The sequence below is a fragment of the Symphalangus syndactylus genome, chromosome 1, assembly GCF_028878055.3.
Source record: "Symphalangus syndactylus isolate Jambi chromosome 1, NHGRI_mSymSyn1-v2.1_pri, whole genome shotgun sequence".
NCBI classification, from domain to species: Eukaryota; Metazoa; Chordata; class Mammalia; order Primates; family Hylobatidae; genus Symphalangus; species Symphalangus syndactylus.
In genome coordinates, this window is record NC_072423.2 from 85,898,898 (window position 1) to 85,917,166 (window position 18,269).

General features: G+C 49.8%; 2 protein-coding genes across 4 annotated transcripts in view; one reads left to right on the forward strand and one right to left on the reverse strand.

The window, feature by feature from the left end:
• P2RX3 (purinergic receptor P2X 3) overlaps positions 1 to 1,799 on the forward strand; it is a 41,605-nt gene extending 39,806 nt beyond the window's left edge. For 2 of the 3 annotated variants that reach the window (XM_055293614.2, XM_055293632.2), the window contains 2 exons: positions 150 to 227; positions 673 to 1,799. In XM_055293614.2, the coding sequence (XP_055149589.2) occupies positions 150 to 227; positions 673 to 786 (192 nt within the window). In that variant the 3' untranslated portion in view covers positions 787 to 1,799. The remainder of the gene's footprint in view (positions 1 to 149; positions 228 to 672) is intronic. The other variant, XM_055293622.2, reaches the window with a different exon arrangement.
• A 6,505-nt stretch (positions 1,800 to 8,304) lies between these two features.
• Positions 8,305 to 12,629, reverse strand: PRG3 (proteoglycan 3, pro eosinophil major basic protein 2). Its single transcript, XM_055293644.1, has 6 exons — positions 12,593 to 12,629; positions 12,127 to 12,260; positions 11,014 to 11,324; positions 10,201 to 10,332; positions 9,261 to 9,372; positions 8,305 to 8,444 (listed from the first exon to the last, which is right to left on the reverse strand). The coding sequence occupies exons 2-6, from the start codon at positions 12,185 to 12,187 to the stop codon at positions 8,386 to 8,388; spliced, it is 675 nt and encodes a 224-aa protein (XP_055149619.1). The 5' UTR covers positions 12,188 to 12,260; positions 12,593 to 12,629; the 3' UTR covers positions 8,305 to 8,385.
• Between the last annotated feature and the right edge of the window lie 5,640 nt (positions 12,630 to 18,269).

An 18,269-nucleotide genomic window follows, 5' to 3' on the forward strand; every position in this document is an offset into this window, starting at 1 on the left:
ACTATCCCAAAAGTTTGTTGCAAGGGTGAAATGTCCTGCCCACTGTTTAGGCAGCTTGGGGGTGCTGCCCGAGCCTACTACTTCCTGCCACCCTGATCCCACCCACCCCAGGGCACCCCTCGGAGCCCACCCTGCCTCTCCTCCTCCAGGGAACTGTTCTCTGTGACATCATCCTGCTCAACTTCCTCAAGGGGGCCGACCAGTACAAAGCCAAGAAGTTTGAGGAGGTGAGTTGGGGGAGGGGCACCCTTGGATAAAAGGGAGAGGGGGCAGGGCAGGCAGGGGCAGGGACTCTCAATGGCTCCCCTTCTGAGGCCTTCTGAAGGGGGGTTCACCAGGCCTCAATGAATATTTGGGGTCCAGACAAGGGAAGGCTTGGCCAAGACTGGGCTCTGCAGAGAATCATGCGGGTTCTGTGGGTCATCTCTGTCATGGTCCCCACCCTGTCACCTCCCCTCTCCATTTCTGGGGCAGGACTAGGGGAGGCCATGGGATGAATGGGGTTTCTGTTTGCCCTCGGGGTACATGGGAGGGGCCTTGGGATCACAAAGATGTCCTGGCTCCCCTCATGACTAGGTCATGGGTGCCCACTGCTGAGTCTGTCAAATGGGGTCACAAAAGAGGACATTGCCCATAGTCAGAACTCGACAACCCCAGCTCTTCTGCCTGCAGGTGAATGAGACTACGCTGAAAATCGCCGCTTTGACCAACCCAGTGTACCCCAGCGACCAGACCACAGCGGAGAAGCAGTCCACCGATTCGGGGGCCTTCTCCATAGGCCACTAGGGCCTCTTTCCAGGGCCCCACACTCACAAAGGCTCCAGGCCTCCCCACAGAGGACCCTGCCTGAGCAAGGGGGCATGAGAGGGAAGAGGGGCTCTCATTTCTGCTGCTCACTCCGTGAGCATAGCTGGGACCCACGTGTCTGGGCCTCCCACTGCTCCAGCAGACAGGCAGTGCTCCCTGCTGAGACCCCAATCTTACCTTCACTCCTTGCCTGGCCCCATCTGCTTCCTAGGACCCCTGGGGCAGGAGCACCTGAGCCATCCCTTTCCCAAAGAGTAGAGATGATAATGTAGGACAGAGGGCCACAAGGGCCTACCAAGTGCCAGGCACTTTCACACACGTTATCTCATTTAATCCTTAGAATAATCCTATGAGGTGGATACTAGTTTCCCTTGTTTTGAAGATAAACCAAGGCTCAGAGAGACTGAGTCATTTGCCCCAGGCCAGATAGTCAGGATGTGAGAGAGCTGGAATTTGAACCTCCGTCTGACTAACTCCATCGCCCACACCCCATGAGAGAAGAATGAACTCCTGGGGGCCGTCAGCCCTGCTGCTTCAGCCGCCTCCACCCTGACCATGATTCGTTAATAAAGAGTAAGCCCCATGCCTTTCCCAGCAACAAAGGCTGCGTTTTAGGGAGACTGGTTAGACAGTGGTGAGGGACCCCATCTCTGACTTGGGTGCATCCCAAATTTAGAAGGCAACAGAAGGCATGGCTGTCGGTGAATTTTTCCTCATCACACCCCACAGCTCTCTCCCCAAACCAGGGAAGGGGTCATTCTTGTTCTTCTCTGGGACCCCACACCCACACACATCTGGGCCCCCTCACTCTGGGGATTTGATTCCTGGACCTGGGGTCCTGTCGTAGGCCGGGACCCTGTTCCAGGAGTTCAGCAGTCCTCATTTATAACATCAGTGAAAAGGCTCCAGTAAGGCCTGGTGCCTTGTGAGCTGCTCAGCTGGGTCGGCCAGGCCTGTCCCCATAGGGTTTTAATAAGGTGCCCCATTTTCTTTTTTTTTTTTGAGACGGAGTCTTGCTCTGTCACCCAGGCTGGAGTGCAGTGGCGCGATCTCGGCTCACTGCAAGCTCCGCCTCCCGAGGTGCCCCGTTTTCTAAGGTTAGAAGATAAAGGGGCCTTAGAAACCATCTTATCTAACCCTCTTGCCTACAGATGAGCAAACTGAGGCCAGAAAGGGAAAATGATGGGTCAGTGCCACAGTTCGTGGCCAAAAAGGAACCCGCATGTCCTGGCCCTTCAGGGAAGGAGGCGAGAACAGGAGGCTGGGTCCATTGACCCAGACATCCTCTATCCCCTTTCTGTCCTCTCTTACAGTGAGAGGCCCAGAAATTGCCCCAGGGCAGGGCTCTGGGGCAGACCTAGGTTTTGTGAATCCTAAACATATACAATTTGGGAGCATCTCTTTAGAAAGAATACAAAATCAGGTATTAGAAGGGGCTCATGCAAGTGAATGAGCCTAAAGAATGTTTCAATAGCTTCATGATAAATCTGCATCTGGCAGTCGGAGTGGGCATGATCATGAGGTCTTAGCAGCACCAGCTCAACTGTAGATGGAGGGTGGCCCCTCAACACAAGGCACAGGAAGTGGGGAAGGGACAGCATCAGGAGTAGTTCAGGAGGCTCAAATGGTGGGTACTTGCAAAGGCCTTGCCCAATGACCCCCCACCCCAGGGGGAGAAGGGGTGAGACCCTCCCCACATAAAGCTCAACACCGCTTCCCTCACTCTGCCCTAACCCACAGCCCCATGCCCAGGATGGTGGGGCGTATCTGCCCAGGGTCAGCCTTGGGAATTGGGCAGTGCCTGGAGATCTGACCAGACTATGCTTCTCCAGCAGAGACATCAGTGAAGGCAGCACCACATTTTAAAAATTTCTCCACCTGGGAGTCCCCCAGGCATCCCTGGGGAATTCAGCTCTTGGGAGGCTGGGGTCACAGGGATTCTCTCTAATGGGGAGATGGAGGCAGTGGTGTCCTGAAGGGACCCTCCCAACCCCTCCCTTTTACCCAGATGGAGGTGGTCCTCCTGCAGGTGCCTCAGCCCCTCTGGAGCTGGCCAGCAAGTGTGTGTGAGCCTGAGGTTGTCCTCCCCATATCTGAACTAAGTTACCACTTCTGTGTGCTAAATGTAGGGTTAATATCAGTAGTGATAAAAACAGCTGCCTTGTCTCTGTTTGCATTATGGTTTACTCAGCACAATCAGCAACATAATCACATGGACCCTCACACCAACCCTGGTGAGTCTGCTATGGTTTGTTATTAATCCTATTTGATAGAAAAAAATTTACAGTACATGGAAATGAGATCGGGAACCCATTCCCATTCCTAACACTACATTGCCTCTTTAATCATTCAGCATAAAAGCCAACATGGATTACTTACTATTGGCAGGCAATGGACCAAATGAGTGACGGGGATTGTCTAACTCAACCCCCCACTTTACAGAAGAAGAAACTGATGCATACTAAAACAAAGAAACTGAAATAGGAGAACTGGGATTTGAACCTAGAACTTTATGACTCTGGAGTCTGAGATCATGACTTCTATGCTCTATCTGGGGAAAATCCAGAAACTTGTTAGTACCTTTTTTTTTTTCTATGTGTGTTCATTCAGGTAATACAGGTTTTGCTGCAGTAACAAGTAAAATCGCAGAGTTTAATACAGCAAAGTAGGTCAGATAGCCCCCTCCATCTGGTAGCTGTGCCATCTGAGACACATGGACTGCCAGGCCACTGTCACAGGGAAAGTGAAAACTGGAGGATCACAGGGGGTAATCTGAAGGCCAGGCCTGGAGTGGGCTTACTTCACCTCCGGCCACTTTCCATTGGCAGGATTCAGCAGCGTGCTGCAGAGCCCAGCTTTACTGTAAGGATACTGGGAAAGTCCTAGTCCTCTTGGGTGTCTAGGAAGAGAAAATAGTGAGCACAGCCCTGGCTCTGCTTTGTTGTCTCCATTTTAATAGCTTCTCTTCTCCCCCTCCCACCCCACTCCCACCATTTCCACTGACAATTCCACACATCCTTCCCTTCTGTGTTCCTTCTCACAAAACCTTGTTCTCAGCAAGCTGCCAATCAGCCTTCCAGGGGTATTAATAGATAACACTCTGGGGAATTTCTTCTCTCAAGAGTATTTCCTTTTTAATCAGGGGTTATTCAAGACTGGAAGGGCTTAATCAGCCAAAGGAATGAAAATATAAGAGTTGATGTTGAGGCCTAATGCTAGACCATGCTGGAGATTTGAGGGACATCTTATCTACCCTGGTCTGCCTCAAGTAAGCTTCAGTCTGGAGGAGTCTTAGCCCCTCTTCTTTCCCCTCTCTACGTCTACCCCTGGTTTTGACTGGCAGGATGTTGGGCTACTGGATTTGGCTACAGTTCATTCTCCATCAGGGAGATAAGTAGAGGTTGATACAAAGGGCTTGGCATTCAGCTGAAATACCAATCCCCAGATCATGTGCACAGAACTTCCTTTATCGCCTGTCCTTCCCACCCCCACAGACAGACTACACTGTTCTTCTAGAAGCATAGCATCAAAAATGGGCTTATTCTAAAGCATGACTCTCCAATAGGAAAACAAGAAAAAGAATGGGCTTATTCATATGAAAAAGAAAAGCTCAGTATCACTGACCATTAGAGAAATGCAAATCAAAACTACAATGAAATACCATCTCACCAGTCAGAATGGCTATTACTAAAAAGTCAAAAAATAACAGATGCTGGTGAGGTTGTGGAGAAAAGGGAACACGTGCTCCGTTGGTGGGGGTGTAAATTAGTTCAGCCATTGTGGAAAGCAGCATGGCGATTCCTCAAAGAGCTAAGAACAGAACTACCACTGGACCCAGCAATCCCATTACTGGGCGTATCCCCAGAGGAACATAAATCATTGTACCATGAAGACACAGACACAAGAATGTTTATTGCGGCATTATTCACAATAGCAAAGACATGGAATAACCCTAAATGCCCGTCAATGACAAATTAGAAAAAGAAAATATGGTACATATACACCACGGAATGTGATGCAGTCATAAAAAGAACGAGATCATGTCTTTTTGGGGAACATGGGTGGAGCTAGAGACCATTATCCTTAGCAAACTAAAGCAGAAACAGAAAACCAAATACCTTATGTTTTCACTTATAAGTAGGAGCTAAAGGATGAGAACTCACGAACACAAAGAAAGGAACAACAGACACTGGGGTCTCCTTGAGGGTGAAGGGTAGGAGGAGGAGGAAGAGCAGAAAAATATTGGGTAGGCCAGGCGCAGTGGCTCATGCTTGTAATCCTAGCACTTTGGGAGGCCGAGGCAGGTGGATCACGAGGTCAGGAGATCGAGACCATCCTGGCTAACACGGTGAAACCCCATCTCTACTAAAAATACAAAAAATTAGCCGGGCATGGTGGCGGGTGCCTGTAGTCTCAGCTACTTGGGAGGCTGAGGCAGGAGAATGGTGTGAACCAGGTAGGCGGAGCTTGCAGTGAGCCGAGATTGTGCGACTGCACTCCAGCCTAGGCAACAGAGTGAGACTGTCTCAAAAAAAAGAAAAAAAAAATTGGGTAGTAGGCTTAGTACCTGGGTGATGAAATAATCTGAACAACAAACAAACCACTGTGACATGAGTTTACCTCTATAACAAACCTGCACATGTACCCATGAACCTAAAATAGAAGTTAAAAAAAAAAAAAGAAGGGACTATTGTAGTGTGTAGTGTGTAGTGTGCAGATCTGTGTGGAGCCCTACTCCCAGGTAGCTCCCCTTCCATGCCCTTGGGGAGAAGGACCACTTGACATGCTGTGATTAGAAGCTGCCTCACCCAATTTCCATCCATGGCAGTTGGACAGACCCCTCTACTGAGGACAGGCCTTTTCATGTAGAGACAGTCCCTGGGGCCCAGCATGGATAAAGTCCCTGGCAATGCCAGTACCCATTCTCCTGTTGCCAGAGGCCTGCCCATGTTTAAGGGCCTCATCTCTGTGCTTTCTCCATCACCCACTTTCCCCAGGGCTCTCTGATCCTGTCTCCTCAACTTTAGCACCCTTAGAAACACAGCACATCTGGGAAAAGTTCTTTTCGCTCCTGAAACCACATCCCATCAGATGCTGGTACAGATATACACACACACACAAACATAGTCCTGTATGCAGGTATGCTCAGACACACACTAAGACATATACCCATCCACATACATACTGGTCAAAGACACAGAGGAAGACACATATGCATACAAAGAGACATTCGGGAACATAAGGCTGCAAAGCTATGCAGACATATGCATTCACAGGTGTACACAGACAGACATATCCATGAATACACGGAGATATATAAACATATGCACACTCAATATGCAAATTCATACTGACTCACAGATTTAGGCACATTTACATATATAAATTCATACATATACAGGTATACACATGTACACAAACACTGACTCATGTACACACCGAGATATATATGCACACATGTACATGTGCACACACAGAAATACTTTTGTATTCTCCCTGGGCCCCATGTAGAAGCACACTCCCAAGAAGTCTCTCTCTCCCCACCACCTCCACCCCCTACAATCCAGGGCTCTCTACCCTTTTGATACCAGGTCTCAGGTCTGAGTTTCCTACTTCATCAACTCTACATCCTTCCTGGAACCCAGTACCTCATCTGTGACAAAGTTAATAGCAACAACAATAATCTCTCAATGTCCCCAGGGTCTGAGAAAGTGGGGGATGGAAAGCCACAGAGGCCTGGGGCTGCAGAACTGGGAATGGAAACTACCAGACACCCTGGCTTTGTGCCCAGGGCCCTGCTGGGGAGAAGTCGCTCACTCCTAAGGATGTGGCCCCTCTACAGAGGTAGGCCAGGAGGAAGGAAGGGGAGGACCACCACCCTCCTGGGAATGGATGGGGAACATGCCTCAGAGGAGGCTGGGGACTCACAGAGGTGGCTGGAAATAAAATTGAGGGCCATTATCAGAAGCCAGAAAGACATAGGGCCAGAGGAGCAGTCTGCCCCAAGACAAGACTGCTTTCTCCCCACTTCCTGGTGTTGTCTGCTAGGTGGGACCTCAGTGTTCCACACCAACTCTTGAAACAGCTCTATCACCTTTATTTTGGAAAGCCACCCCACCCTGCACCGCATACTGAATCCAAACAAAGCAAGAGGACCAGCAAAGCACCCCACACCAACTGAGCTCCCACCCCCACCCCCACAGTCCTTACCCATACTCCCAACCCCTCCCTCCACCACACCCAACCCTACTCCCATCCCCCCACTTCCCACCCCCACCCCTACTCCCATCCCCACCACCATCTCCACCACCTCTACTCCCACCCACCACCCCCCAATCCTTACCCATACTCCCAACCCCTCACCTCCACCACACCCAACCCTACTCCCATACCCCCACATCCCACCCCCACCCCTACTCCCATCCCTACCACCATCTCCACCACCTCTATTCCCACCCACCACCCCCAATCCTTACCCATACTCCCAACCCCTCACCTCCACCACACCCATCCCTACTCCCATCCCCCCACCTCCCACCCTCAACCCTACTCCCAACAACTCACCTGCACCACACCCATCCCTACTCCCATCACCCCGCCTCCCACCCCCACCCCTACTCCCATCTCCCTACCTTCCACCCCCACCCCTACTCCCATCCCCTCACCTCCCACCTCCACACCTACTCCCAATCCCTCACCTGCACCACACCATCCCTACTCCCATCTCCCCACCACTACTCCCATCCCCCCACCTCCCACCCCCACCCCTACTCCCATCCCCCCACCTCCCCACTCCCACCCCTACTCCCATCCTCACCACCATCTCCCCCACCCCTACTCCCAACCCCTCACCTCCACCACACCCATCCCTACTCCCATCCCCCCACCTCCCACCCCCACCACTACTCCCAACCCCTCACCTCCACCAACCCTACCCCTACTCCCATCCCCCCCACCTCCCACCATCACCCCTACTCCATTCCCCCACCTCCCACTCCCACCCCTACTCCCAATCCCCCACCTCCCACCCTCATCCCTACTCCCATCCCCCCACCTCCCATCCCACCCCTACTCCCAACCCCTCATTTGCACCATACCCATCCCTACTCCCATCCCCCTACCTCCCACCCCCACCCCTACTCCCAGCCCCTCTCCTGCACCACACCCATCCTTACTCCCATCCCCCCACCTCCCACCCCCACCCCTACTCCCATCCCCCCAACTCCCCACTCCCACCCCTACTCCCATCCTCACCACCATCTCCACCACCTCTACTCCCACCACCCACACCCCTGCCCCCATCCCTCATCCCTACCCCACGCCCAGGGAGGCCTTCGGGCGCCCCAGGTCCCGCTCCGCCGCCCAGCGCCGCCACCAGCCCCCACCGGGCCGCCCTACTCGGCCATCGCTCACTTTCCCAAGAGTGAACGCTTCCGGGATTTTTCCGAACTGGGGTAATCCCCCAAAGTGAGCAATAAAGAAACGAGAGTCAGGAAATGCTGTGGGAAGTCTGGATTTATGAGCAGGAGAGGTTGGGGGACGGGAGGAGGCTGCTGGCAGGGTCTCCGTGCCGCGGGCTTAGAAGGAGCAGACGAAGGGCAGTTGCTTGTTGCATCGAGCTCGTCGCCAATAACCTCCTAGCAGCAGAGAGCACAGTGAAGTCCACAGCCCTGCGGGGTCTGGCCTGGGCTTCACCTCTTTCCCTCCTCAGGGGCCCCCTATGTCCCCATCGATGGCCATCGTCATCTGCCAGCTGTGTGCTTGCCCCACATCCCTGCTGGCTCACATTTGTTGAGCTCTTACTGCTAGCTAGGCTGTGCGCTAACTGCATTAGATGGACTTAGGTGGACTATTGCATTTAATCCTTACCGTGACTCCAAGAGGTGGGTGCTGTCATCATCCCCATTTCACAGATGAGGAAATGGGGGCTTAGTGGAGATAAACAACGTGCCTGTATCTCAGTTGGCAAGTGGCAGTGCTGGGATGTGAACTGCAGCAGTCTTGCTCCAGCACATATGGTCTTAGCCACTATACTAAACTCACATCTGGCACCCATGCTGCTGCCCACATCTGCTGTTGGAGGCGGGCATCTTGTCTCTCAGCCACCCCTGATTCCCCCATCCTTCCTTTTCTCTCATCCACACCTTATATCCACTTCTGCTACTCTCATTGGTCACATCTGTTGTTCGAATTTATTGCCCTCATATCAAAGGAGGCAAAGAATTTTCCCACACACACACCATCCAGCCCACCCCCCTGTCTCCAGAACTCCTATCATCTGGTTTTGCTTTGAGGATTCCCTATGTCTCAGCCCTCCTTACACACCGGACTTTGGTTCTTCAGTCAGCGGGAGAGTCTGAGTTTGGGGAGGTGTGTTCAGGCAGCTCAAAGGGGTAGTATTAAGAATCCACTTTACTATCCCTTCTCCCTGCCCTGGTGCCCTTCCCCCTCACCTTTGGTGCATAGGGCCACACAGCACCCACGCCCATTCGAAGGTTGCCCTGGGGACCAGTATGCAAAATTCCAGTGGCTCCCATCAGTCCAGCAAAACCGCTTCCACAGGAACTAGAGAAGTGACAGACTAGGTCAGAGGGCAGAAGTTCAGATCCAGGACCTCACAGAATACCCCCTGTTGACTTCTCTCACTGCCTACCCGGCCAGGAGCCAGACACCCTAGAGAGCCATTCCTAAGAGTTTCCAGGCAATGACAGGAAGAGCAACCATCTCTCTCAGCCATCACACAGAGCAGGCTTCTCAAACTTTACTGTGCATACGTTATCTCCTGGGGATCTTGTTAAAATGCAGGTTCTGATTCAAGAGGTCTGAGGTGGGGTCCAAGATTCTGTAGTTCTAACAAGCTCCCAGGTGATGGTGGTACTGCTGATCTATGGACCGTACCAAATATAATGTCACTTATTCACCCACAATTCCAGAACCACCCTGAGAGAAGAAGGTCCCCATTTCAGGGATAAAAAAAAAAAAAAACAAGGCTCCAAGAAACCTATTTAGCTAGCTTTCTAAGTGACTAAGCTGGGCCTGGACTCTGTCTCGTGACTCCAGTGGTATGCTGGTAAATGTTTATACCAGCTCTTGGGGTGGGTGGGAGGATGGGGAGTAGAAAGGAGCCCTGATGTGTAGCAATTGCCAATTTCCTTTGTGTAAACACTCCCACCATGGCTGATGTCAAGCTGCAAGCATGTAGTCACTGAGCATGGAGTTGGGAAGAGATGGGCACAATCAGTTCTCCTGAGCCAGTGCAAGCCAGCTCCAGCACATCATTGCCTGCCGCATTGAGGACACTTCAGCTGCTGGCCTGAGGCTTGGCACCATCAGGTGCTACTTTAACACATTCAGAAGGAACTTACTGCACCCAAGATTTGGCCCCTGACTTACCCAGCCCCTGAGGATGCCTCCAATCCAGACCTGGGCTCGGTTTGCTGTGCTAGTGTAGCACTGAATGCGATAGTTGAAGTTGAAGTTGTGGATGGAGACAAGGTTGCCTCTGTAGCATCTCCTGCAGACGTCCTGCAGACAGAAACAAAGTAGAGAATTCCCTCTCATTTATTTCAAGTTTCTGAGTCTCCAGGCAAGAGCCCAGCATCCCTTTTCAGGTTAACAATAAACCTACTTGCCTCCCTTAATCCTATCTTTTGCTTCTTAATTAGCTGTCAGGACAATCCTGCAGGAAATAATAATACTCATAATAATTATAACCAGCACTTATTGAGAGTTTATTACAGCCCAGTGACTATTCCAAACACTTTTCATGTATTATCTCATTTAATGCTCACCACAACTCTAAGAAGTTGGTGCTATATATCTTCGTTTTACAAATGAAGGTGCTAAAGCTCTGAAAGGCAAAGCAACTTGCCCAGATAACACAGCTGATAAAAGGCAGAACCAAAATTTAACACAGGTGGTTCTAACACCAAAGCCTTTTGTTTAAATCAGTGGTTCTCCCCAGACCAACAATATCATCATCACCTGGGGATTTGTTGTAAATGCAAATTCTCAGGCTTCACCTCAGCCCTCCTAAATCAGAAGTTGTGCAGGTGAGGCCCAGAAATCTGTGTTTTAACAACACCTCCAGGTGATTCTGATGCATGCGAGGCTTTGAGAACCACTAGCCTAAATGAATAGGGAACAAAAGACTGAATGTACTCTCTTCTCCGCCAGGTCCTCTGCAGTAGCCTCCCTACTACTTACCTGAGCTTTTGCAAATGTTGTAGGAGTCTGCACCAATATGTAGCGGCAGGTCTTGCACCTTGGACTTCCCTGCACTTCAACAATGTCTTCTTCCCTGGGGCACTGAAAGTCCTTGTCTAAGGCAGCTGGGTCCGACTCCATGGCTTCCTCATCCTCAAAGGTGTCTTGACAGGCAGAAGCCTTGACCTCCTCTCCCTCTGCCTGAATCTCCTCGGTCAGAGCCAAGTCTCTCTCCTGCTCCTTTGAACTATCCAGATCCTGGCCTAGGTCTGCCTGTGTCTCTAGGCTCTCCAGATGGGGGACATCATTCTCTGGGAAGAAGAGGTAGCCTGCCATCAGGTCAAGAGCTTCCTTGTTCCAGAACCGTGGACAGCTCCAGCAACCTCACTGGAGCTTTCCTAGGAATTCCACCTGAAGACAAGACTGGAGGATTTCCTTGGTGTTAGGTAAGGAGAGATATCTCGGGTCACACCCACAAATGGTTAAGAACCTGACTTCTGGCCGACACCACGAGTGTGTATTTTGAAGGTGGGAGAAACAGCAACTACCAGCCCTTCATCTTAACGGGCGGTTGGTTTTTCCTTCTGAAAGTTCAGGTTACAGTTGGCCGGGTGCGGTGGCTCACGCCCGTAATCCCAGTACTTTGGGAGGCCGAGGTGGGCGAATCACGAGGTTAGGAGTTTGAGACCAGCCTGGCAAATATGGTGAAACCCCGTCTCTACTAAAAATACAAAGATTAGCCAGGAGTGGTGGCGTGTGCCTGTAGTCTCAGCTACTCAGGAGGCTGAGGCAGAAGAATTGCTTGAACCCGGGAGGCAGAGGTTGTGATGAGCCGAGATCGTGCCACTGCACTCCAGCCTGGGCAACAGAGCAAGACTCCGTCTCAAAACAAAAAAAAAAAACCAAAAACAACAAAAAAAATCAAACAAAAAAAGAGAAAGTTCCAGGTTACAGTTCTGAGTCCAAGTGATATCTTACCGGAGATGAGCTGTATCAGCTAAAGAGGGAAGACTGTGGTCCTGGCCTCATGAGTGCAAATAAAAGCCAGGGAAGGGGAGTGTAGGAAAAAGGAAAAAAGAGAAAGACGGATGAGGAGGGAAGGGAGAGACTTACCCAGATGAAGAGCAGAAACTGTTCCCAGCAGGAGAATGGGCAGGAGCAAGAGGCGTTGCATATCTACTGTCTTTTAGCGAGGACACTACTCCACCTTCCTTCTTGGGGCTGTCTTTGTGTGTCTAGTACAGTCCCTGGCACGTAGTATAGAGGGAATGTTTGTTTAATTGTTTGATTAAAGAGCAAACAAGATTGCCTTCTCCTCTTGCCATGAACAGACCCTGAGCCAGAGAGTCTAGAAAAGGAATGGTGGGAGGGATAACTCAGGTACAAAATTTCATTTGTCTTCCAGTCTCCATTGCTGCTCTCCAGTATCACCCTTAGCCCAGACTCCTGCCCCTGCAGGGACAGATCTGCTCAGCTATGATGTTCCTAAGGACAGGCCTCCTATGTGTTTGCCCTGTGAGGTGCTGCTTCTTCCCAGGGCCTACAATGGTCCTGCCTGGGCAGCCAGAAAAGAACTCACCTTCCAAGAGTCTGAGACCTCCACTCTCAGTGCCTCTGGCTTCAGGGCCCAGAGGCAGCCGTTTTATACTGGGTTTTTGGGGAAGTGGGAAGAGCCCAGAATGATTGCCCCAGGCCAGAGTGGGGGACAAAGGAGCCGATAACGAAGTTTTCTCAGTCTTCTCACCCCTGTGCCCTGCTCTCTGCTGGGACTGCAGGGACCTGCCTCCTGGGGCCTACTGCCTTGTGTGGGTGCCCCACACCCTGGTTTGCTTCAGAAGGCCCTGGATGTTATGTCTATTGTCCAGGAATAATTATCATTTCTGCCTCCTAAAGTGCCCCAGTCTGAACAACGCACCTTAACTCGAGGAGTAGCCTCCTGCTGGTGGAATCCTAGGAAGTGAAGTGGAGATCCCAGGGAGCTAGTGGGAGACAATGGGGGGAAGCAGTAAGAGGGGAAAGGGAGACTCAGTGCTCCCAAGCTCTCACTCATCCTAGGGGCATTGTGTGCAACACACCCCTCACCCTCATCTACACCTCATCTCCACCAGGCATGTATGACCAGCCGTACTCCACAGAGGCAAAATGTGAGATTCAGAGAAAGAGAGAAGGCAACTTGCCAAGGTTCCATGGGAAGTGGAAGAACTGGAATTTCTAAGTCTTTTTGACTCCAAAACCTTCTCTCTTTCTTTCCTCGCTCTCTTTTTTCTCTCCCTTCCTCTTTCTCTTCTTTTTTTTTTTTTTCTTTTTGAGACGGAGTCTTGCTCTGTCGCCCAGGCTGGAGTGCAATAGCGAGATTTCGGCTCACTGCAAGCTCCGCCTCCCGGGTTCAAGCAATTCTCCTGCCTCAGCCTCCCGAGTAGCTGGCTAATTTTTTGTATTTTTAGTAGAGATGAGGTTTCACTCTGTTGGCCAGGCTGGTCTCGAACTCCTGACCTCATGATCCACCCGCTTCGGCCTCTCAAAGTGCTGGGATTACAGGCACGAGCCACCGCGTCTGTCCTCATCTTTTTTTTTTTTTTAAGAGACAAAATCTTGCTTTGTCACCCAGGCTGGAGTGCAGTGCTGCAATGATAGCTCACTGTAACCCTGAATTCCTGAGCTCAAGTAATCCTCCTGCCACAGCCTCCTGAGTCACTGGGATTACAGGCTCAAGCTTTCTCATCTTTAATGTGTGAAAAATCTACATCCTTTCTTCTGTGCTGTGGATCTAGATCAAGGTTCCTCAACTTTGTGCTATTAATATGTGAGATCAAATAACTCTTTATTGTGGAGGGGCTGTCCTGGGCATTGTAGAAAGTTTAATGGCCCCTCTGGTCTCTACCCACCAGATGTCAGTAGCACCTCTCCCCACCCCCACAGATGATCAAAAACGTCTCCACATGTTTCCAAATATCCTCTGGGGAGAAAAATGGCCCAAGTTGAGGATCTCTGATCTAGAATATGCCACCTTGTCCAGTCTCAAGTCATAGCTTCAGGGCTGGCAAACAGGCAGCATGAAAAGCTCCACACACAGTCTCTCCAGCACTCTGTAGATCATCCTCTCCACCCAATACTCCCCTCCTCACCTCCTATCTCCCACCAGTCTTCTGTCACCCCAGGTCTGGACTAGAATCAGGCAGGGGAGGCTCTCAACTCAGGGACACTAAGAAATTAAGGAGACACTAAGAAATTCACTATTCAAGATAAATAATATTTTAATACAATATTTCTTAAAAATTGAAATTAATTCAAAACAAAACATCAAAATTTTAACTGACCAAGCTCTAGACAAATTTGCTGCACGTTAAAGAGAGGCCAGCATGTCTCAAGCCTTGAATTTGCCAGATGTCTCTGCCAAGAGCTAGTGGACTTGTCAGGGTGAACTCAGAGGCATCCTTGTGGGATGCTTCTCAGAACTATGCCTGGCACATGAGTGGAGGGTGACCCTTGTCAATTAAAAAATGCAGATTTGTAGGACTGGGCATGGTGGCTCATGCCTGTAATTCCAGCACTTTGGGAGGCATGTGCGGGTAGATCACCTGAGGTCAGGTGTTTGAGACCAGCCTGCCCAACACGGTGAAACCCTGTCTCTACTAAAAATACAAAAATTAGCCGGGTGTGGTAGCAGGCACCTGTAATCCCGGCTACTCAGAGACTGAGGTGGAAGAATAACTTGAATCCGGGAGGCAGATGCTGCTGTGAGCAGAGATCACACCACTGCACTCCAGCCTGGGCGACAGAGCGAGACTCTGTCTCAGAAAAAAAGAAAAAATGTACAGATTTATTCCCCATATTCCACCCCAGCCCTCCACGGCTCAGGGAGCAGGGACAGGCAGCCCAGAGGGTGAGAAGACCTAAATTCCTTCCTCTCCTCTGCTCTCCCAAGAGACCCACAAATGGAGAAGTAACTGAGAGGCCATTTCTGAGTCTGATTGCAGAGTAACGGCCTTGATCACTATCTCCTTAGCCCAACGGACCAAACCCTCCGCTTATCTACTTGACTGTAGGAGGACTGGCCAGGTCCAGGACCTAAAAACCTGGTCGCTGGATTTCAAGCTTGAGACCTCCCTAGTGGTGGAAGGTGGAGGCGTAGACCTCCATTTGCCATTATTCTTCCTCATCCATTGGCCCAAGCCAGGGTACCATTTCATTTGGTGGCTGGGATGACCAATAAGGTTGGCTACTCTCAGGAACCAATACCACAATGAGCCTCACACTCACTCATGGTTTCTTTTTCTTTTCTTTTCTTTTCTTTTCTTTTTTTTTTTCTTTTTTTTTTTTTTTTGAGACAGAATCTTGCTCTGTCACCCAGGCTGGAGTACAATGGCATGATCTCGGCTCACTACAACCTCTGCCTCCCAGGTTCAAGCGATTCTCCCACCTCAACCTCCTGAGTAGCTGGGATTAGAGGCACCTGCCATCGTGCCCAGATAATTTTTTTGTTTTTGTAGAGAAAGGGTTTCACCATGTTGGCCAGGCTGGTCTTGACCTCAGGTGATCTACCCGCCTTGGCCTCCCAAAGTGCTGGGATTACAGGCGGGAGCCACCATGCCCGGCCTCGTTGTTTCATTTTACAGATGGAGAAATGATATCTCAGAGACTTTAAACAAGTTGCCCGAGGTCACACAGCAAGTAGACACAGGCCTGAACCGTAGGCTCCCAGCTCCTTATCCACTAGATAGCTGTGTTTCCCTAGCCTCCTCTCATCAACCTCCCTCCTGAACAGACCATTCCCTCTTTCACATCAACCCTGTTTTCACTGTATATAAACCCCGGGCAAAGATATTCCAATGACCTCGGTGACGTTTTCTGTCTGATTTAAAACAAGAAAAAACATTTTTGAAGGTCTTCCACGGACCAGACACTATGCTTCATTAAGGTTTTTACATCTGTTACTTAACAACCACTTAATCCTTAAAAGTCATCCTACAAATTGGGTATTGCCATCTCTAGTCTATGTATGTACTACAAAAGCTCAGAGAAGTCAAATGACTTATCCAAGTTTGCACAACTAGTAACAAATGATACATCAGATCCTAGTCTGTCTGACTCCCAAATCTTTGCTTTCTTTGACACACCCAGATGTGTTACCCCCAGATGTTCTAGCCAATGATGCCAACATTGCTTTCAGCATCCATGGAACCCCAAGCCTCTGGCTTAATGTTTGCATTTATGTTCATAGGGGTTTCAAACTCCTCCTCTTGTTCCAAGATTCAGTCCATCCCCTCATTATGCAGACGGTAGGCCTTGCCATCTTGAAAGGCAGTGTAGAGTGATGTATAATGAAATCACAAGTTCCAGGGTCAGCTCCTCTCTGCCTCAGCTTTCTCATCTGTAAACTAAGGCTAATGACAAGACTTGCCTCTAGTGAGATCAGCTTAAGCAAAGCTCTCAGAACTATGCCTGGCACATGGGTTGAGTGAGGGTGGCCCTTTACTATGAAAAAGCAATGAGTGCACTGTTGATTGAGCCCCTACTCTGTGCTCTGCACAGTGTAAGGAACTCCAAGGATTCAATGATAAAGAATCATTGATAACCAGTTTCACAGAGCTTAGTTAGTATCTTACTGGAGAGGAAAATGCATACACAAACCCATATTTTGGAATATTAGCCCAGTCCCCTTATTTCATGATTTTTACTTTTTAAGAAAAAAAAAATCTCTTTCTTTCTTTTGAGATGGAGTTTCGCTCTTGTTGCCCAGGCTGCAGTGCAATGGCACGATCTCGGCTCACTGCAACCTTCACCTCCCAGGTTCAAGTGATTCTCCTGCCTCAGCCTCCCGAGTAGCTGGGATTACAGGCATGTGCCACCACACCCGGCTAACTTTTTTGTATTTTTAGTAGAGACGGGGTTTCTCCATGTTGGTCAGGCAGGTCTCAAACTGCTGACCTCAGGTGATCCGCCTGTCTCGGCCTCCCAAAGTGCTGGGATTATAGGCATGAGCCACCGTACCCGGCCAAGAAAAATTTTTCAATGAACGTACAATGTACTCCTATAAAGCACACTATAGAGTGGACTGCTCAGGGAATCTTCACAGTGAATGCACCAATGTAAACATGCCTAGGTCGAGATACAGGATGGGACTAGGAGTCCTGCAGCTTCCTTCATGCCCCTTCTTGATATTACTCCCCTAAAGAAGATCTCTGTGGACTGGAAGTCAAACTTCTGTCAAAGCACACACCCACAGCAGCAGAGATTTATGAGGAACGAGACAAAGTTCACCTACCATTTAGCACAGAACCTGACACCTAGTAAATGCTTAATAAATGGGAAATATTATTACCCTTTGTTGTTAATATTGAAATAAGGGAAGCAATACCTTTCCACACCAGAATATAAAGTCCAATAGGGCAAGGAGTGAGAGTTCCATCTCAGCTGCATCCTCACAGTACTCACCACAGGGCTGAACCCATAGTCCACCATCTTTGATATCAACAGATTCTTGTGGAACAATAGTTGAAATGAACCTGAGTTTGATTTCTGTCTCTTTCTCAACTTACTATGTGACCTTAGAGAAGTAGCATCCCTTCTCTGTACCATACTCCAAAAAAATAGAGTTCTTGTTTCACCCCTCTCTGAGCCCCCAATCCCGTATGAAGATCTATGAATTGGAGGCATGCTGGAGAAAAAAATGGCTTTAGAACATCGAATTATTTTCTTCTTCTGACCTCCCTAGTAGAGAAGGGATTGAGAATGCCTTCCTCCCTCCCCTCTGAGTAAAGCTCCCTCACCTCCAGCTGGGCTGGAGTCATGTGTCCCAAGATGAACCCAAGAGTGAGACAGTCTGGCTTTCCTCCTGCCATGCTTCATCCCCATGTGACCATAAGGGGAGAGTAGCCAGCTGTAAAAGCACAAGTGTTAAAGGAACATGCTTTGGAGCGGAGTTGAATTTCAATATGGGTTGCATTTAGAGGTTCAGTCTCGGGCAGTTCTTTTGACAGGTCTTAACTTCTCTGAGCCTGGTTCTGTAAAACAGGGATCATAATTATTGATTACATGAGGTCATCTAGGCAAGGTGCCTGCCACAGCAGGGGTATGTTGTGGGTGCTCAATAAGCGGTAACAACTAGTAGATGTTTTTGTGCCTATGTTACAAATAACCATATATCCCAAGTGCCAGGGGACTATGTCTTGTATTCCCAGGCCTCATTCAGAGTCTGACATATGGCAAGCTGTCTTATATCAGGTTTCCCCAGAAGGAGATCCTGAGAGAGGGAG

What these genes read in the sequence shown, in the direction of transcription:
- PRG3 (XM_055293644.1), bottom strand. Translation starts at nt 12,187, where the DNA reads ATGCAACGCCTCTTGCTCCTGCCCATTCTCCTGCTGGGAACAGTTTCT. An exon ending in CAACATTTGCAAAAGCTCAG is followed by an intron (nt 10,333 to 11,013) that starts GTAAGTAGTAGG and finishes TTCTGTCTGCAG; the next exon opens with GACGTCTGCAGGAGATGCTA. An exon ending in TGTGGCCCTATGCACCAAAG is followed by an intron (nt 8,445 to 9,260) that starts GTGAGGGGGAAG and finishes CTCTGCTGCTAG; the next exon opens with GAGGTTATTGGCGACGAGCT.